This window comes from Pseudorca crassidens, chromosome 13 (genome assembly GCF_039906515.1).
Source record: "Pseudorca crassidens isolate mPseCra1 chromosome 13, mPseCra1.hap1, whole genome shotgun sequence".
Classification (NCBI taxonomy): domain Eukaryota; kingdom Metazoa; phylum Chordata; class Mammalia; order Artiodactyla; family Delphinidae; genus Pseudorca; species Pseudorca crassidens.
The window spans coordinates 9,996,891-10,018,367 of NC_090308.1; the positions used below are offsets into that span (position 1 = coordinate 9,996,891).

The 21,477-nt window shown below is 42.6% G+C and overlaps 1 protein-coding gene across 4 annotated transcripts in view; it reads right to left on the reverse strand.

Moving 5' to 3' along the window:
• Nucleotides 1-21,477, reverse strand: part of ARID1B (AT-rich interaction domain 1B) — a 411,713-nt gene that overhangs the window by 32,654 nt on the left and 357,582 nt on the right. For 2 of the 4 annotated variants that reach the window (XM_067701687.1, XM_067701686.1), the window contains 3 exons: nt 9,759-9,904; nt 2,882-2,991; nt 2,005-2,163 (listed from right to left, as the gene is read on the reverse strand). In XM_067701687.1, coding sequence (XP_067557788.1) covers nt 2,005-2,163; nt 2,882-2,991; nt 9,759-9,904 — 415 coding nt within the window. The remainder of the gene's footprint in view (nt 1-2,004; nt 2,164-2,881; nt 2,992-9,758; nt 9,905-21,477) is intronic. The other 2 variants (XM_067701689.1, XM_067701688.1) reach the window with 1 other exon arrangement.

The window sequence follows — 21,477 nt, forward strand, 5'->3', positions numbered from 1 at the left end:
AGTGATTTGATAGCAGAGATAAGTTTAGGTCCTGCATAACAATCTCCTTTAGTTCCTTTCTTGAATGAACATCTCATTAGAGGGTGGTGCTGTTTTTTCAACACAGAGCAATCTCTAACACCTCCCACTACCTCAAACCACATCTTCTGCTGTTCCCTTGTTGTAAGACTGGAGCCAGAAGTTTGCTTGTAAATTCTTAAACAAAAAAATGGCTATGGTACAGGGAGAGATAATGTATGTAGAAATATTAATGAAATCAACAATTCAGTTTTCTTTTTTCTCATATTTAAGTAGAAAGGAGGGTTTTGATAATAGTTTCCTACAGGACTTATTGGATAGAGAGAATGTGACTAGTAACTTAAAATAAATATCTCAATCATTCTTTATAATTCAGAAATCAGCAAGATGGAAATTTTAAACCTATAATATGGTCTATTAGTAGTCTTTAATAAGTTATTATTCTTAATTATTATCTTAAGGTTTTAAAGATATTTTCAACCTCTGAAATCTTCCCCTCTGAGCCAATAAACAAATGTTTTTGAAAAGTTATAGCTGGGGTTCTACCTGTTAACTTGAGAGTATCACTGATTCAAAAACACTTTTTCTATGATTAAAACAAAACACCAGAGTAGATCATGGGACCGCCCCCCCCCCCGCCCCCCAATGTTGGCTGCCTTCTGAGACTCAAAGCAAATAACACAAAGATATCAGAATTAAGGAGCTGCACTCTCTCTTCCATTAGTTCTGCTTAATCAATATTAGAAGCATTTTTCATTTCATCTCGGTTGTTGAAAAAGCGAAACATATGTCTACAAAGGAGGTAACAGCGAATATTGCCCTTTCTTCCTCTGAAAAGGAAAATGCTGGTTATACTAGAGCTCCACATGAATTTTACAAACATTTACTGGAACTACCAAGTCTTCAAACCTTCAGCTCTATCTGCTTAAACCAGCGAATGGATAATTAATAGCAGCCTCCTTTTGGGGTTTTGACTAGATTGCCAGATTCTGCAGTCAGGGTCTTCTTCCCTCCAACTTGCTTTTCCTGAGCTGTGCTCTTCAATACATTGTCTTGCAAAAATTAGCGCATTAATTAAGCCTGCTTGGCAAGTAATTGCATGTTAAGATTTTTTTTTTTTTTAAAGATCTTTTGATTCCTTATATGAATGTAAAATAAAGGTTACGACAGTGCCATTCTTCTTCTTTTTTAATGGCACAGAATTAATTTCTTTAGTAGGAAAATAAAGGCCTAGCTCTACAGACAGAAGAATATTAAGGCTAAAAAAATTCCCTTATATGCACACTTCCATTTTTGTTTTTTAAAATATCGTATGAAATCAACACTTAATATCAAGATTATGAGCAGGCTTGTGCAGGATATAATTTTTCTATCTCAACTGATTCTAATGTAGGCACACATTAATCTAGGAGTAGCGTTCCAAATATTCACATGCACTAACATTTCTACAACTTTTCTGTTAATTTCTGACAGGCAGATTGAAACAAGGCCTGGCTGATGATATGCTAAACTGTGCCCAGAGTGTAATATTTATATTTTCAAGATAGGCAGTTTTGAAATAAGATGTTTCAGACACAATAGCCGATGAAAGATTTAGGCCAAAGGCCAAACTTATCATGTACTCCATGGCTGCTATTAGTTCCCATGTAAATGGACAGTTAACTCATTTTAAAGATCTTCTATAAGCGCACAATGGATTAGACATTTAAACAAAGTCATTGCGTGAAGGAGTTTGGACCCAGTAACACAATCACATGCTTCGTATAGAGACGCTTCTTTACATCGGTGGTTTCATTACCAGCAATCAACTTATGTATGATGCATATAAACTTTACTCATTTTGTTACTACTACAAAGAAAACCCTTTCATGGATAAATTATGAAGAAAAAGTCTTATAAAACAAATAAATAAGCAAGCATTAAAATAGAATTAATTATCAAAAAACCCCAAAAAAACAAAAAAAACAAAAAACCAGAGCCACTTACAGGGCTTGATGGAGTCTTTGGCCAGCCTGGGCTGCTAATGCTATCACTTTCATCTCCATGAAATGAGGAGATGCTAGCAGAGCTGGGGGACATTGGGGAAGGGACTGGCAGGTTGCCGGGGGTTGGGGGCTGAGAAATACCCTGAGAGCTGTAGCTATCCTGTGGTAGAGGAATAAAAAAAAAAAAAAAAAAAAGACAAAGGTAGGGCAAACTTTATTTAAAATAACAAAAAGCACATCCAGTTTAACAGACTAATTTTTATATATAATAGATATATATATATATAAAGACATGTACAAACAAACACACAAAACCACACACATATAAAAGTATTCAAACAACATTCTTAATTAGTATAACTTGGTAAGTTTGCTGGATGCTGGATAGGACCACTGAGCCACCATGCTTACTTCAAGCTTACATGGAATGCTAAGCATGGGTTACCCCTTATGAGAGAAAGAAAGGAAAAAAAAAAAAAAAGCTGTTCACCTTATTTATCAAATAAGGTAGGAAAGCAAAATATTAAGTATGTTGTTGTTGCTAAGGCGGCCAAAACAGGAAGCTACAAACTGAAGGCAGAGAAAATGGCTTCAAGTACCAACCAGGCAAGATCCCTTCCTTCTCCCCACCCCCGAAGCATTTCTCTGGGTGGGTCCTGTCCCTCCACCCCTCTCCCCCAGCCACGAGTTAAATGCCGTAAGAACTAGTAACTTTCAGATCCACACCATGAGGGGGGCGGGGAAAGAAGACTGCAAACGTTTCGCACAAGATGGAGGCATGCGGAAGAGAAGAGACTAAATGAAAAAAAGTGAGGAGAGAGCCACACGGCAGCTGCAGCGAGCAGACCCCACACCGCGTGCAGAGGAGAGAGGAATACCTTCGACTTGCTCTCCGGCTGTGCAGTGCCTTCTTCTTTACCATCTGCTTTGAGAGGCAGGGGCAGTTTGGATTCACCAGGAGACATCATATCTGCAAGACCCATAGATGCTAATCGAAAACAGGAGAAAAGAGTTTGGGATTATACATGATGTGTCAGGCTGCGCTCCCGCTAACACAAGCTACTGAGTGATGGGGCACCCGAATTTCCCTCCAAGGAAGGAAAGAAGGAAGGAAAAAGCAACTGTAACTCAGAGAATACTCATTTCTGAAATCTAAGTAGCATGACGTTCTGGCAATCCTTTTTTATCTTAGGGGGAAAAAAAGCAATCATTTACTCAAGACCTAAGCCACTGAAAGTCAACTTTTATCAATATTATTTTTTCAAAATTATTACAGCTTTAATAGAGTAGGTGCAAGCAGAAATCTGCCCAATGTCTAAATTGCTCATGGGGGATTCAAATGCTGGATACGTCTACTTTCACGGGTTGACTAGAGGATTTACTGCTTTCTTAACTTCCTAAATTCACATAATCCATAGTTTGTAAAATCATTGACCACTTTATACTGTTTCATTTGAGAATCGCATCTATTACATATGGCATAGGCTACAATAACGGAAGGCGGTTGTAACAGATGACTTCAAAAACAATAATCAAAAGTAATTTTTGAAGGAGAGGATTTCTAATTATTTTGCAACGGGGCTGGTTTCCTTTCATTCTGGTGCAGTGCACACATGGATCAGTCCTCAGCCTCAGCTCAAATGCCCAGGTTAGACACCCACACCAGCTCAAGCCAACCCTACGGTCCCAGGCAAAACTCATTTCCCAGCTCCTGGCTCAGAAATTCAATCAAGTTCATTTAGGCTTTAGAATGAAAGGTTCACCAAAGAACAACGGATTTACACGCATTTATTGCAAACACTACTAGATATTTTCAAGTCAAAAATACGGATGTAGATTTCCTTTTAAAGGAAGAACAAGGCTACAGTAGGGAATCAGTGCAGATATCCGGGGAATAACAGCTGAATTCCTCCAGAACCCCACTGTGCAAACCATCTGCACAGCACTGGGCTGTGAGTGTCACACCACACAGCTGTGTGAGGAGGCAGAGTGAGGAGAGGTGGAAGGAGAAAAGGGAGAGGGGAGAGAATCACGAGCCTTGGAAATGAGTGAAAAACCGAAAACATTCCCATTTCAAAATAAAATAAACCTTGAGGTTTTATGAACAGGACCCATTTTACATTCTGCAAATCAACGTGCTGGCCTAACCATGGCAGTGCACATGCAGCATAATGTGAAAAAAAAAAAAAAAGCTTTAAAAAAAGGCTCCACAGATTGCCCACTACAAAATGATTATTGCACATATTCATGTATTACTATGTTTTAGAAAATAATTAGTTTTAATTACAGCAGTGAGAGAGTGAGCAGGGCTCTGGCGAATTAGCTGGCAAGCTTTGTGGTGCTAATTTGCTAATATCGTTAGCATCACTGCAGGTTGAGACCAGAGGTCCTGCCAAAAAAGCCTACCCAGGCACGTGCCTGTGAGTTTACATCAGCACACTCAATGATGCGCTCTGAAATGCCTGTATTTTCCATGGGCACATTGGCTTGTTTTTCAAAGCCCATTTGCAGCTCAGTCAGCCCTTGAAGTCATCACCACACACACAAATCATAATTGGGATGTTTTTCTTTTTCTTTTTTTTTTCCAAATTACTTTCAATACTTAGACTTTAAGAACTGGAACAAAAAGCTTTTTCAAGTGATGCAGCTGCAGAGAAAAATCTATTGGGATCAGCTAAAAATGCTGTTATTTTTGTGAACGTGTGAAACCTCAAAAAAGCAGCTGAGAGATATTACACCAAGAAGACAGCCTCGTGCAAAGTAGCGGATTGCTTTCGTGCAGTTTTACCCCTTGCGTCTAGCGAGATAGGAACCAGTAAATCTATACATTAAGAAACCCCCTTTGTAGAAGAAGAGATGGGGAAAGAAAGCAGGATGAGTATGGAAAGAGGGGCTTCTTTATGAAAGCCCACATGTCCTTGCTAGGTATTCCCAGAGTGGGTTCAAAGGGACGACAGCCACACAATTTCAGAGAAACTGGCAAAGCCATGGACACACGGCTTAAATACTGCTCCTCCTAAGGTTGTAACAGACAGTTTGGTAGCATTTATAATAGATTATGCCTGAATATTATTTTTGAAAAATAGTAATTTCTTTCTAATTCCTTCTTCATGCATGAAATGTGTTAATGTACATAAAAGGCGGGTTTTTTAGCATAAAGAACTAGGCCAATATTGTATTATGATAATTAATGACAATTTACAGTGATTTAAAAATCACACTTAGATGAATATAAGCATGTATATTGGTTTGAAATTCCCCGAACTTCTTCATTTCCTATTATATATTTAAAAATGGGCATTCGCGGGATGCAAACATATTTCGAAAATTACATTGTTGGGACTTCCCTGGTGGCGCAGTGGTTAAGAATCCTCCTGCCAAAGCAGGGGACACGGGTTCGAGCCCTGGTCCGGGAAGATCCCACATGCTGTGGAGCAACTAAGCCCGTGCACCACAGCTACTGAGCCTGCGCTCTAGAGCCCGTGCACCACAGCTACTGAGCCTGCACTCTAGGGCCCGTGCACTACAACTATGAGCCTGTGCACCACAACTACTGAAGCCCGCGCGCCTAGAGCCCGTGCTCATGCTCCGCAACGAGAAGCCCGCGCACCGCGATGAAGAGTAGCCCCTGCTTGCTGCAACTAGAGAAAGCCCGCGCGCAGCAATGAAGACCCAACACAGCCAAAAATAAACAAACAAATAAAATTTAAAAAGTACAATGCTATATTATTTTGAGAGATAAATAAGTATAGAATATAGGGTAATAGCTTTACTTACGATGTAAGTTTTATTTTACTAAATGGATCATAAGGTCTTTCCTTACTGTGGCTTTTACTATTCCTTTTGTTAAAATGCTTATTTTTGACTTCTTACCAGAATTCTCAATGAATACTGCAAAGAGCCATATGCTTTCCAGGGCACTGTTACTCCAGGGGCACTATTTTTTTCTTCTTTCCCAGAAGAGAAAGACCACCAATATTATAAGGATTTGTTAAATTTGTTAAATCAAGTCACTGTTCTTCCTCCTCTTGACATCAGTAATCCAGCATGTAAAGTTCAGACATAAAAAGGGGCCGTAAAGAACTTTCTGGCTGCAGAAAGTGCTGTGTGAGTACTGCAAATACATTTCAACTAGTAGCCTCTGGCTCTACCATTGGAATTTAAGAGCTAGAATGACTTCTTGGAGTAAGTGCGGGTCAAGGTCCTAAGGCAGTTATTCCACCTGGATTTAATATATTCAAAAAGAACATAAAGAACATATGGTGCAAGTAAAACGGGCCTTAAACATCCATTCCTACTCTCCCAGCTTCCTTTACTTAGTCTCCCTGCAAGGCTGCAAAATCATTCCCAGAAGATGGTAAAACAGGACCGGAAACACACAAACAGATCTTTTCTGTTCATGGTAACTAACATACCATACTCCGTAAAATATCTTATTCCTTGTTTTTGAAAACACAAAGGGTCTATCTACGTGTATACATTTGTAGATAGTCACGACTATTTTTATATGTGGCAAATATATAAAGAATACTCTTAACACATACAAAGGGTACGAGAAAAGCTCAGGAGAAACACTTGTCTCTGGCTGGATCAGCAAGGCCTTGAAATTTCCCTGTGCTGACCTACCTCCAAGGGGACAGTGTGTGGCCACAGTGCCATGCGGCTGCTCATTTACTATTTGTAAGTTATTCAGATGGAAATGCCCTATACTTTGTACAGTGGCTCCTGGTGAGGCAAACTTAGAATCACAGACAGTAGATATGTTTTCTAGCATTTACATTTCTTCTTGAAGGCGACAGTTTACATGCAGATAATTATACGACTAATGGATATTATAAAATGAAACATAACTAAGTACAATGTAACAACACAAGTATTATATAAGGGTATCTTTAACAAGGTTATACATAATTTATAGTTTTCCCCATAGTAATACATAATTCTCATCTTTTAGTCTAACTACATATTTTTAAAAAGCTTCTTTAGAGGGAAACAATCCCCACTGCTCACCATCCCACTTCTCCCCACATCTGAAGTGAAGAAAGAGGCGCCACCTTCACAGTCACACTGACTCCATTTAAATAATTACTTGCTCACTGAGGCTTGTAACAATTTGTCACTACACAGGAGGACTGTTTTTGGCCCTGCACACTGCCTACAGCACAACCGTCTGAACTCAGCAAAGGGGATGCTGGAATGCCGGCTGCACAAAGCTGCTAACTGAGGTTCATAAAACCCCACTGGCCATCATTTGTATTATCTGCACTTTCTCCAAAAGTGTCCTTTGTTGGAGAAAACGCTTTGCTGTTGTCACTGGGAATTTATCTCCATGAGCCCAAACCAAGTAATCTGAGGTGGTGATGATCCAAGCCATTTCTGGCCCATCTCTAGAAAAGTCAAGCGTATGCCTTCAGACCAAAACTCCTATCAGGAGCCACACTGTAACAGTCTGGGTTCCTTTGTCATTCCTGTTTCCCTCAGAGATTGTAACACAGTTATAGCAGATTCACATGTATCTATCAATAGAGACACAGTAAATGCTAAGTCATCAATATTCCTTGGAGATGCTGGATGATTACTTTCTATCAGGTAGCGTTTGACTTAGTAAAGCTGGAATCAAATCACATAAATGGGTAGAGGAAAATTTGGTAAATTATTAAAAATTCAATACTTCAAAACGCACAATGCAATAAAAAAATATATATACTACTAGTAGCCCATACAAAAGACTGTGAGGATAGACGGCCCTTCACTGAACATTTCCTCTGTATGAAATAACAAATAGCTGAATTATCTGAATAATAATAATAAAAAGAAACCCTCTCTGTGAATGTCCATTAAACTGGTTATTCCTCAGGAATACATAAATCTTCTTAGGCAGGGTATCTATTTGTTGTTGGTTATTTTTTGTGGTTCTGGGGTCCAAAGGAAAAAAGGGAAAAATGAGTAGTGCTAATAGTGGGTGAAAATTTATTGTGTAGTTTCAATGCTCTGAAGTAATTTTATTTCAGCAAGTCAGACAAAACACATCATGTCATAACCCCAATACACCATTACCTCGGACAGTGCTGGGAAGGGAAGGGGAAGCTTCTAGCTAATAGTTCAAGCTTTTTATCTTTCATTTCAAATGTAAAAACATCCACCTCGGGGCTTCCCTGGTGGCGCAATGGTTGGGAGTCCATCTGCCAATGCAGGGGACGCCGGTCCGAGCCCTGGTCTGGGAGGATCCCACGTGCTGCAGAGCAACTAAGCCCGTGCGCCCCAGCTGCTGAGCCTGTATTCTAGAGCCCGCGAGCTACAACTGCTGAGCCCGTGAGCTACAACTGCTGGGCCCGTGTGCCACAACTGCTGAGGCCCGCGTGCCTGGAGCCCATGCTCCGCAACAGGGTTGGGATGGGGGGGACGCTGCAGTGAGAAGCCCGCGCACCGCAGCTGGGAGTGGCCCCTGCTCGTCGCAGCTGGAGAAGCCCGCCCGCAGCAACAAAGACCCAATGCAGCCAAAAATAAAATAAATAAATTTAAAACAACAAAAACGAAAACATCCACCTGCTGGGATGAACGCCTGTTTAACATCAGGAAGGGCTGTTGGATTTATTTATTTAAAAAGCTTCATTTTCACCAGTAGTATCTATTTTTTCCTCTTCCATAAACTTTTAAAGAGAAGTAATCAGGGAGTGGCACTATTAAATTAGACCCTAGAAACCAACAACCCTAGAAGCTCAGATGGGATGCAAGCCCAGCCTCTAGCTGACTGTCGTTCCTGACAAAGAAACAACAGCTCCTGGGGCGTCTTTCAAAGATGGAGAGGTCAGAAAGGCGGCGAAAGGCAGAGGAAATGAAAAAACGTAATAAGAGGGAGCCCAGCCTCTGACTCCACAGTGTTTTTCTAACACATCATAAAGCACTGCTGGACGCACAGCTGGCTATGCAAAGCTCTGTAGTGACTAAAGGAGGGAATCCTACCCCAAACGTCGGTGCCAGAAAAAGTTAACAGGTCAGGTGAGATACGGAGCAGCGCTCAGCATCACTAGATAGCGGGCTTGTAAAGGGTGGTTCGGGACCTTGGGGGCCTAAGAACGTGGAGCATTTGCCCAGTCTTAGACATTTTTGTTATTTCCACAAACTGACAGCATACTCTTACTCCACTAATCAGATGGCATTTGGTAAAAATGCAATTGTTGAGATCATAAAGTGTGCTGAAAAAGTTAAACATCATGAAAAATTTAAAACAATTCATTTAAAAATGTATAATTTCTCAAGAGCGACAGTAAACAACTACTTTCATGTCTAAATTTAAAGGTGAGTTCTCCTAAATGAAAAAAAAAAACTATTTCAAACACCCCCTTGTCCTGCCCTTCAATCATTTCCTCTGAAATACGAATTTTAAATGTTTATCTCTACCACTATCAAATGGAGATAGACTTTGTCACGGAATCTTCCAATACTCCTAATAATGCCCAAAGACAAAAAGAGCTTAGTGTATATACTTTGCAAGCAATCTCCAATGACACTTGAAATATGTCCACGTATTACACAAACACAGAATGAATAAAAACAATTTACATAAAATGTAATGTAATCCTCAAGTCTTAACAGATGGAGCAAGTATCCAAGCAGCAGAGAAGTAGCATTTTCCCCTTTTCACCAAATGATCCGACTGCTCGAGTTGCTTTTACACGCTCAGTGGTACCAGCCTAAGAGGAGAAGAGGGAAGGGGGAGGACAGCCCTCAGAAGCACAGAGCCGCCAAGGTTACCTGTTGAGCTGTTCACCATATTGGGCGTCATGCTGTAGGGGGGCGCCTGGGTGTTCATCAGCCCAGAGCTGTTGCTCATGGGCTGGCTGTAGGGAGAGCTGGAAGCCATGAGTCCGCTCTGATTCACGCCGGGAAAGCCGCCTTGCCTATATGAAGAGAAAGCACACGCATACGTATCCTGACCACGCACAGTAGCAGCAGTTTACCCCGGCAGTCATTTCTCATAACGGCAGTCATTTATGCAAGGGGTTGCTCCCTTAAAGTAATTTATTTCCTGGACCAAGAGGCTGAACTCTACTGCTAAGTAATTATTTAATATACTATGTAAAAATTCCAAACAGTGTAAGTTCCACAGATAATCATGTCTGGTGTTCCAGGTTATAATTTATATAGAGGACTATAAGCAGGAAAGGGGGAACTTGAAATAAGAACAGGAATTACAAAAGCAAGCAAAATTAATTTCTAACATTTAAAAAGATCTGACTCTTTGTTAACACTACTTAATATCCTCGCATCGAAAACCAAAAGTCGAGAAACAAAAAACGAATGGGCAGTGTGAAAATGTTGTTTAAAAACTTTTTTCTTTGACCTAACTTTTCTCATATAATGAATCCTGGAGAAAGCATTTCCAAAGCTCCCTTCAACATTCTGCGATTAGGTACTGTTAAAAACACATCAATTTCCCTATATTAAAATTACACAGTAAACATCAGACTTCCACTTCTTTTGCACGACGTCTCCTGAGACAGAAGGGAAGGGGAGCTTTTAGACTGGCTGTACGTGTCCCAGTAGGCTCCCAGGCAGCCCTCCCCCACTGCTGTGCAGACTCATTTTTCTGGTGACTTAGTTTTGTTAGTTTTGTGCCTACGCTCTGCTCTGGGAAAGACAAACTTCTCTTCACTCTTGCAAAGAGGAAAAGGGTATTCTTTGATCTGAAGGAGACAACTGTCACATAATGTCATGTCTCTAACGGCTGGAATGAGACAGGGAAAGGTGGGGAGAAGAGGTTTAACTGTCCCAGGAAGATTACAATGCAAAAAGAAAGATGATGGCAATGTGGCAAAATCCTGAAAAGACTCCACTGTTGTCGTCAAGCTTTTCTTATGTAAATAGTATACATTTAAAAACTTATCAAACTTTTGGTGACTAACGACTAACGTTTACTCTTAGGAGTAGAGCTGCTAGGAGAGGTAAAAATCCCGACACGTTGCTGATCTGCTCCAAACTAACTGCACTTACAACCCCTCCGCCTCCATTAAACTGTCATTTGGTGGCTCTTAATGCATAATAGTAAAAAAAAAATTTTAAGAGATTCTTTAAGAAATTAACGTAAGTCATTAAAAAAATACTATTCTTTTTGTGTAGCTATTTTCAGTGGATTTAACTTTCTGCTTGGTAGAAGAAGTTCCAACATGGTCTATCTGAAAATTCAAAGTACCGAAGATTTGAGTGGTCTTTTTTTTCTTTTAAATATTTTATCAACCATTCAGAGAAGTTCTGTACAAACGAACACTTATGATGGTTTGGAAAGAATGTTCCAGAAGTCTGAGAGGCTACTGTTGTGAGTGAAGCTCTGGGAGGGGGGGAGTCTTACTTCTGCCCTGAACCGCAGCTCACCTACCCCCGCTTCGAATAACTAACGTTGGTGGGACTAGACGGCAGTTCATTAGGGTGAGCCCAGGATCACCCAATGCCTTCCGATTAACCCCTAGGTATCAAATACTTATAATACGCTGCCCAGCAGCTATGAACATACCCCTATACGGTTAGGGTCTTAAACATCAGCAATGTAGACTGTTGGCATTGACTTCACTATCTTAGGTTCACTTCTGAGGAGTTTCATTCAAAAAGACGATTTAGCATTCGTGTCACTGTTTCAAAGGAGAACAAGTAGCACCTGTTGGGACTGTCCTCTTAATTTCTTTAGCTGATGAATCACATGAAGAGCATCCTTAACTTAGGAACAGGCTGTGTTTTGTGGAGACTACTTCCAAGTCAGTGACTGCTCTGACCTGTCCTTCAAGATCCAGTTTTAGGGGCAGCCTCCTCCATGAAGGCCGCCCTTATTCTCCGACCTGGAAGCTCTGCCTTCTCCAGACTCTGTGCCTATATAGCTTTTTATAGCTTTATAGCTTCTGCATTTTCCTTTGTATATTACAATAATTTATGTTCATGTTTTGGCTCTTATAGGTGTATATGCCTCCTGAGAAGTACAAATGAGCACATCACAGCTACTAAAAAGTCTTTGTTAAATGAATGAATTGATAGAGAACATTATCATTGTGAATAGGCATTTTGAAAGATGGCCCCCTTTTCAAACTTCCACCAAATTCAGTTTCACATGTGGTGAAACTAACGTGTGTATGAAACTAACAGTTCCTTAAGCACACTTGTTTATAACTAAGGGGGAAAAAGAGAATCAGAGTATAAAATCCATCAGGCAGATGGTTCCATTAAGTAACCTCAAAGGCCCAACTCTAATCTATTATTTCTCCCCCAAGTCTGCACAGTTCATCTTCAATCACCGTAAGATGATGAAAGTGCACATAACAGAGGTTTTAAAAAAATATACTTAAAATAACAAAAAGTTAAAGATTTAAAGGTCCATGTGGTGGATGTCAGTTGCTGGTTACAACGGTCCTCAATTAAACTATGCCTATAGTTTCAAGAGTCTGGTTGGAAAGCCAGGGCTCTTGACTCTGTCACTAGTGACACCTTCCACTGGCACTGGGATCCAGGGGGAAAATCACTTTGGCTCTCTTAGCCTCAGTTTTTACATCTGAACATGGAGGAACTGATAATGATAATAACATCAATAACTTATCCAGTACTTACAAATATGCGTGGCATGATTTCTAGGTACTTTACACATTTAATTTTTTAAGTTCCTGGAGGAAGGGAGGTGGCACTATGTTCACAGACAGAGAAAGAAAATAAGGATCAGAGAGACTAAATAACTTGCCTGAAGACACACAGTAAGTGGCAGGAAGAGAAGTCCCCAAGCCTGCTTTCAGCCCAGTATGCTATATACTTCCTCTCTAAGGGCCCTGTAACAACGCTAACTCTCGATGACACAAAGCAGCCTGTTGTGCTCCTTCCTGTTGTCTACCATACTCCTCTTTTGGTGTAGAAAGTGACAAATCACAGCGGTGCTTTCCTCTGGGCTTCCTGGAGGGCTCACACAGTGAGAGGTAGTGGAAGTGGACAGACCGGCCCCCTGGACACCGGCCTTGAGGAGGGAGTTTATCCTGGGTACTACGGGCCTCTTGGGTAGTATCCAAGCAAGGAAGGAGCTGAGAGGGAAACGGGCCTTCCCAGGAGAGCAGGGCACGTGCGGCCACGAGCATAGCACTTGGCCACCTGTCTAAATGGGGGAGAGAGCCAGTCTGTCATCATCACAGAAGAAATCCTATTCATTACTGCTTTGGAAATGACTGCCAAGACTGTTGGTAATTTTGAACAAGCAAAATGGGCTTGATACTAAAAAAGAGCTTTCAATGCCCTCTGTTGAATTTTGGAAATCGAGACAATTTGTTTTTTGGAAGGACACATCAGATGGTTGCCTCTCTGACTAGGCCGAGCGCTCCAGCTCACTGTGGTGTCGCTGACAGAAGAGCACTTCCAGGGCTCACAACACAAAGCTGATTTGGTTGGGGCGACTCTACCATTACCAGGACCACAGCCGCCTCAGAGGATGCTGGTCCCTTTCCAGAGGCAGTGCTCACCGACTACCAGCTCTCTTTCTGACCACAGCAACATTTGGAATGCTCCAAATGGAATTAGGAGAGCAAAGAAACAAGTCACCAGTTTCCTGTTTTCAAAAGGAAACAAGAGCGACAAAACAAAAACAGGCAAAAATACAAACTGACATGAGGGAAAGATTTTCAACGTAAAACCCTACCAAGACGTACAACGTAAGTTGTACCTGGAAGAGCAAAGTGCCCTACCTTGATCTTTGGGTCTGTGAACTGCTGGGATGTTGTTTCTAGCGGGTCTATGGGCTCAGATGGTTTTGGTCACGAATGACCGCTCTCCTGACGGCATGGATTCCTAACCCGCAATGGCTGTGGCAATGAATGCCCAATAATGTCTGGGGGTAGGGGTGAAAAACATTGGAAAATAACGTTTTGTTGCTGTTATGCTGCTGAGGCAGCTACTGGACTGTGCCCTGTGGAACCGACCGTGTTGGGCGGTGCCACAAATCACAAGGCGCTTACTACCACGTGGCCCTGTGCTGGCCGGGGGCCAGGGGGCCGGGGCACAGCCCGGCAGGACTCCCCCAGCTCAGGAGTGCCGAGGTGTGACGTAGGCGGTTGCTATGTAAACGTGCGGACTTGCAGAGTAACCAGAGGCACTTGAATTGGTCTTCAGTTGGGACTAGACCTAAGTGTTTAAGATCTGTCATTCCATGACAAAAAGCAGGTTATTCCAACGAGAATGATTCAGAAGAGGAGCTGGCAGGCGCACTTCCCTCTAGCACTCCTCGGTCTACACACAAACAAGTGGTTTCTCATAGCTCGTCCTTTTATTCACTTTGGAGATTTCTCAAACATTACACATTAATCTGCCAATAAAGGGCTGGCTTTGGGGGAAAAAAACCCAGAAGCAAATACCAATTTTAAAGTGACCATTTCCAATGGTTCACCGTGAAAACAGAAAGGAGAATACAGCTTCCCACCACAGTTTGAATTTAGCAGGTAAAAATGTCAGTATGAAATCCAATACAGAGTAACCACACATGTCTAAATATCGTGTTTTTAAGTCAACTACGATAAAATTTAAAGTAAAATAAAGTCTGTATATGATTTTCGTGCTTTAAAAGAATATTTAGGCCGTATTGTTTTAGCAATCACCACTACTTTTTCTCAATAGGGATAGACTGGAAAGTGTGAAGTGTTTATTTTGAAAATGAATGGATTTCTGATACAGCTCTTTGGAGGAGGGTAGGGACAGACAGAAGAAACGCTCTGGAAATAGACACCAGGTGAGTGAAGCCACTTTATATAAAGTCTAGTGGCAAAGACACACAGAGAGAAGCTCCACTCTGAAGAATCCTAGCACTGAAAATATCATTATTGAATTATGCTCAAAAGGAAGATAAAGCAGTGCATGCTTTATTGGACAACGGCATGACTGCCAAACGTATGTATCTTTCTCTATACGGACTGTCACTATGGACGTAGTTTAAGTTATGAAGCCAGAAAAGACTGGTTACTGACAAAATAAATGAGACTAACACTAAAACTTGGGGTACTTTCCCACTTCAGCCCAGTAGTTATCAGGAACTTGAAACTTTAAAAAGCCCGATTCCAGCAGTTCAACCTCGGAGAGCTCCAATCGTATACATAACATTACACAGGATGCTCTATTTTAATAAACACAAATAATCGGCTTTATAAACAAATAATTTGCACGTACGTGTCCAGATCACTGGTGAAACAGACTTTCAACCTAAGTTACACAGCAGCTCTTCCAAAGCAGTACCAACAGGGACATTCAGTCAAGATTATTTAAAATCTAATATCTGAAGAATGAAAATCACTAGCTTTGCCCCCAAAACAACACAATCAAAACAGAAGTGAAAGCTGTCCGAACTGCAGCCCATTTTCGGTGTGGCTAATCCATCAGTACACCTGTGACAGCAAATGCAACTGCAGTTCTAGTGGGGAAATAACGTTATAATCTCAACAAGCCAGTTGCTTTGGCTAGAAATCAACCCTGTGAAGGTAAAGTGGCACTTATATCATTAAACCAAAGACAAAGAACAAATCCAAGTGCCAATGACTTAAAATTCCTAGAAAGATGCACAGCCCACACACTACTTTTTAAAAAACTGTTGCACCCCTTTCACTCGGGAAGGCGTGCTATAATAACAAAATTAGTCAGAAATACCTTCTGTGTAGCTGACAGTTACAGACATGTGTTCATGATGGGTGTGGGAGGGGAAGGGGAGGAAGGCGCCCACCGGCAGGCCCAGACAAAAGCAAACACGAGTCAAGTAACCAGAGCAGGGAGTGTCCAACTGCAACCACGCCGTGCGGATAAAGGAGAGGTGCACACACTGGGGGAGCTTATAATGAGGAGGTCAGAGCACGTTCCCTGAGGAAGGGATGCTGGCCCCTCTGAACCCCCTCCTCAGGTGAGATCTGAGGGATGGAAAGGGACTCAATCAGGTGAGGAGGAGAGAAGAGGAGAGGAGAGATTAAGAGATGAGAGGGAGAGGGCGGGGGCCAGGTCACATGTGGCTTACGGTTCCCTGGGGTTTCGCCTGTCCCCTAAGAGGAGCTGGCAGAGACAAGGGGTTTAAGCAGGAGAAATGGCAGAAAAGGATGTGTATTTCAAAGGCATGGTCCTCTGGCTGGGGGGCGGCGGGGAGGACACAGCAAAGGCAGGAAGGACGAACGCAGGGCAACAGGTGTGTGGCTGTCACGCGAGTCCAGATGAGAGAAGGTGGCGCGCGGAACCGGGGTGGGAGTGACGGGGAGCTGAGCGCTCCCTCAGAGGTAGACCGGCAGCACTCGGTGATGAGTCAGACATTGTGGGGTAAGAAAAGGTGGCCCGACGTCCCCTGGCTGCCCGGCTGCACAAGGGGCAGGTAAGGGGCCGCTGCTGCGCGGAAAGACCTGCAAGAGACGTGAGCTGCGCTCTGGACACGTGGGGTCTGAGCGGCCAGGAGGCCACGTCGCGGAGGCGGCTGGAGACCAAGTCTGGGAAGCGGAGGGCGAGTCCTTTCCGTCAGCCTTCCTCCCTAGGCAGGAACGCCCTTTATCATACTTCTTGGTCTGTTTTCTAAGATCTTCCCTGTGTGAACATCACCTCTTTTCAAGGCAGCCTGTTCCCTTAAGGAGAGCTGAAGTGGGTATGATGACAGCAACAAATTAGCTAGAGCAACAATTATCAGTCACTTCCCAGCTATAAATTAATAACTCCCCAAACCCTTTGGTAATTGATACGTTTAAGTTTTTTTTTTTTTCTTCCTTTAAGCATGGACAAAGAGGAATGTAATAACATTCAACGTCTCTATGAAAAAGACCCTTTCAATAGAGGGGAGTAATGACTTTCTTAGCAAATCCTCCAGAACCGTCTTTAGTGAGTGTATATTTGCAGATGACTCTTCAGAGCATAGCTTCTCCCACGCGTGTCTCTGCCATGGGCCTATATAACGTGGCGCTGTCCACTGGGCCTCTCTGGGCCTAAAGCACTCTGGTTGTCTCCACCTTTCTCCAGAGAGCTGTATTTTCACCCCTGCATCTCAGTGAAGCTGTTTCCACCAAGCACGGAGGAATCCTGCATATTCCACGCTGAATTTCCTGAAACCCTGTAACATCAGAAACCTTGTTTCCCTTTCTGTTAACTATTTCCTGCGGACTCCTCAAAGGGCTCCAACCTGCTCCCAGCTCTGCTCCTGGCACTCACTCTAAAATGGCACCTGTCGTGCAATTTCAAGATTCAGTACTTCCTTTTCGCTTCAGTGCAGGTAACCCGTTTTAGTTGTTCCTAAAGCAGCTGACTGATCTTCACCTTCTCTCTCAAAGCAGCCAGGAGAACAAATAGAGCTCTAGGCTTCTGAAGCGAGACACGTCCTTGTCGGAGTGTGAAGAAAGTGCAAAAACTATCTGGCTCCTTGAATTCTGGTAATTGCTAACGAAGGATGTTCTCTTCATCTCAAGGTTGATTTTGGTTTGTTAAACCCATTGTTCTGTTCTTATGAACTGTTTATGGCAATCTTACGAAAATGAACTAAAAAACTCCCTTTTGAAGATGCTACATTCAGAGGTTTTGACATCAGCACTTCCTTCAAGGGCAAGGCGTTAGGAAAGCCACAGGGCCAACACCGGGCCCCAAACCTGTCTTTTCCCTGCAAGAGGTGAGCGCGGCACTTTGGTGGGTGGGTGCTGGCACCCGTGGCTTCCGACTGGCCTCTAACAAGACGTAACTGGCACAGTTCCCTTGTCTGGTAAAAATGAGATCTGTTGAACCTTGTGAAAGAGAAACTAGTTGCCTCTGATGTCCCCTTTAGAAAGAAAAAAGTGCCCCCTTCTAACTGCATTATATTAAAGATTTTTAAGAAAGTTTATCTTGAGATCATAATGCCATTAAGACCTCGAATGATTGACAAAGAAGGCTATTCCTTCTCTGCGACAGGAGTTCCCACCTTTGCACCAGGACACTCCCTTCCTGGGTACAAGCCGTTAAGGGAGAGCGAATTGACACGGGGGTGGGTCTCCTTGGAGGTCTGGACACCTGGGACTCAGGCAGCAAATGGGCGTGGCAGCTACCGAGGAGCCAGGTAGCAGGTAGCAACGAGCTGACCCCAGTGCTGCTTTAGGAGGGGACAACCGAGAGGGCACAGGTCTCACATGCATTCAGACTTCTTGTACCTTAATGGACCAGGCTGTCGGCTAAAAAAATAAAATGGAATTTGGGTCCCGAGATCCGCATCTCATACACTTTACCACAGCAACATTCTGTCAGACCCTCTAACAAGGAATGCACTTGTCCAGGGCCGCAGTGCCAGGAAATATATCAATATGGTTATTTCCAACTTACGAAAAAAATCCTCCTAAAATTCTTACAGATTTTCTGAGCTAAAGGTGGCCTTGGGCCACAAAGTTACTTAATTTATTTCAGCAAAACACCGTTCAAAATTAGGGTAAAAAATGTTGCAAGAAAGGCCTGATAGCTGAGAGAACTATAGTTCTTTACGTCCATGCCAGGTGCTCTGGCCCGAGAAGCTGGAGGGGCAGGACCCGGCAAGTGCGTACCGGTAGGTACTTAACAGTCAAAGGCAATCCAGTAAGAGTTAACTTTTAAAGCAAGGGACGAAAACTTGTGGTTTGGTTTTGTTTTTTAATCTACGTGATGGAAATGGAGTTCAAAATAAGAATGAAGGTCAAGATTAGAAGAGCCTCAGGGAGTTGCTGCCACAGGCTTAACGCTACCAGCTAAGAGGCCCTCTGGGCAGTCGGACAATGCAGCCCCCCACCTATGATCTTCACTCGGTCACCCATGACACCTCCCCAACCCCAGACTGGGATAGACCAAGACCCGGATCACAGCCTCTTCATCGCTTACAAACTCTTCTTGTTGCCTTCGGCCCCAAACCCTGATGAGGTTATGAGATTTCAGACTGAGAACAACTTGACACTTCCTGGTTTCAACCTGAAAGCCTTGCAGGCTGGGGCTGAGGCCAATGGTACTACCTGAGACAAATGTGATCTCAGCACTCCTACCTTTAACAACTCCGAACAGCTGGGATTGGCTGGGCTGTGTTGCTGATTTTTTTCCAGTGACGGGTGGACTGTAATGCTGATTCTAGATGTGATATTCCCAGTTTGTCCGGTGTGAACGTGTGGTATGTGGGGGAAGAGATGTTAGTGGGCTCATGAGGTTAGAAAGGAAGACAAGTGGCCTGGATGAGTAAACCTGGGCACACACTCCACTGATGGAGGACTGGCCCGGTTAATCAGAGCCCCAACCCGATACACACATCATTGAGAGCTCCCTTAGACGTGAGGACAGCACCCAGCTGTAAGACGTGCAGACTGGGACGTGGATAGAAGACATTCTGAATTAAGAAGGCAGTTCTAGGAATGGAGGGGAACTTGGAATATCTCAGAGTATCAGGAAGATACTGATATCTGAGAGGATGCTCAGAGGTAGAAAGTGAGACAAAAGATCGCCAAAGCCTGAGTCACGGTGTCAGGTCTGTTTAAACATCAGTTCCTTCTAATTCTGTCCAGTGTCCCCAGCTCTAGTCCAGTATTTTCTTCAGTCAGCGTCTATCAGGTACAAAGCACGGGCTCGCCGAGCTTGGGCTTTCCTGCCTCTTCCCTCTGTGTTTTTCACTAGTGCGCCTCAGCAGCAGGAACCCCTAATGCAATCCCCAGATCTGTGCTGGTCTTCTACGCCAGGATCAGCCAGTAGGTTTATAAAGATTACAGGCTCACAAGCCTCACCTGGCGTGCGGCTGGGGTGAGGGTGTGTGTGTATGTTTAAAAATCTCTCTAGATAACAACCAGTGGTTTAAGGAACTTCACAGACTCGAGTCCATGAAAGGTTTGCTGTACATTTCATACTTCGATTCCTTGGATCTCATTAAACTTTAAAAAAAAAAACTCTCTTGGTATTTTAAAAATTAGTGTTTTACTACTTTTTGATTTGAAGACTAATACGTGTACTTTATGGCTGCTATAATAATTCTGGAACTCTGAAAGATTTGATTGAAATCATAATCTTAAAATACCAACACAGCAATATGCATTCCAATTCTAAATTTTGAAGGCAAAAAAGGAGCTAAAAATTAAAGCATAGTGTTTAGATGTTAAAACAAAGGCTAACATTTAATTGTAAAAATTAAAACTCTATTTAAGCCTTTGAAATCTTTTCGCTTTGTCTTTCAATAACATGACTTCTCAAATCATAGCTATTATTTTAATACCTAATTGTCCAAAATCCAAAGGGCTAAATTCTTAGTTAACACAGATCACTCACAGCTCTTTAAGCCCATGGGCCCACTATAACTGAGGTTGCACACACATGCGTTTTTGCCCCTTCTCTTTGATGTGTTAATGCACTATCTCCATTACTTTGTTTCCACATCAGTGCCTCCTAGCCCATCAGCAGACTGAGTCATACTGGCTTCAGAGGAAAAAAATAGAAAAAAAGTGCCTTGCTGGCAAATAGCAACAGGCGAAATGAATTATAAACACCCCCCCCCCCCCACTAAAGAAGAGTTGCTGGAAGCTGGGGCGGGGGTGGGGGGCGATGGTGCATATAAGACAGGTATAAGCGTCTACGTAGGCCCAATCCACCAGGGTCTGTACGTGCAGCTAGCTGTTCCCAAGCAGAGGAACCACTGCTCAGACTCTCACAAAACATTCAGCCACGTCAACATCAATTGTTAGACGCTACTGATCAAGCTACCTTATGGTTAAGACTTCATGAAATTTATTCACCCTGTTAAAGAGCGGCTAAGATTGGGAAATAATATTAATTAAAATCCCTAATCTCCTACTTTACTAGGAAAACAAAAATATTTAAAAGCTATTTTCAGTTATCCTAGCTTTTGGTATGACTTAAGAATTAAGATGTACGTCTCCAGACTCAGGTTGTGATATTCAGTATAAAAATTCCCTCCTCGGCAGGAGAAATGAGACTTTTCAAATTGACTCGTTTTTGCTCTTTCTTTCTTTCTTTTTTTTTTTTAAAAACCTAAGAAGTCTGAGAGTCTTCCTCTGTCTGATATTAAGTTGGTTCAATGGGGAGTCTTTAAAGGGACAGAAGAGGATGACACATACTGCTTGTATCAGCATCACGTAGGTGTATGCATTTATCTGGGTAAAAATGCCGACTTCTGTTTCTCCTCTTGCACGACTCAGAATCCTTATTTTAACAGCTACACTCCAGTCTCAAGAATGCAAGATGTTAAAGCGCCATTGGTGGGCAATCGAAGGGTGAAAAGGACAGAAATTCAAACCCAACTGTGTGTCATCAAGTAAACTGTCACTTCACTTCATAAGGTGTGTGGTTCCAGAAACAAACGACTCGCGGCGTGCAGGCAAGTCTGAGTGGAAGCAGCAAAGCGCTCCCTTCCTTTCAGATACAACAAAGGCTGAGCTAAAGAAAAACAATTCAGACTTCGATGCAAGAAATAGGATCTCCAATGAGACACTGATTAATGTTTGCTTTCTACTAGTTATCAATAGATTTGCCTTTA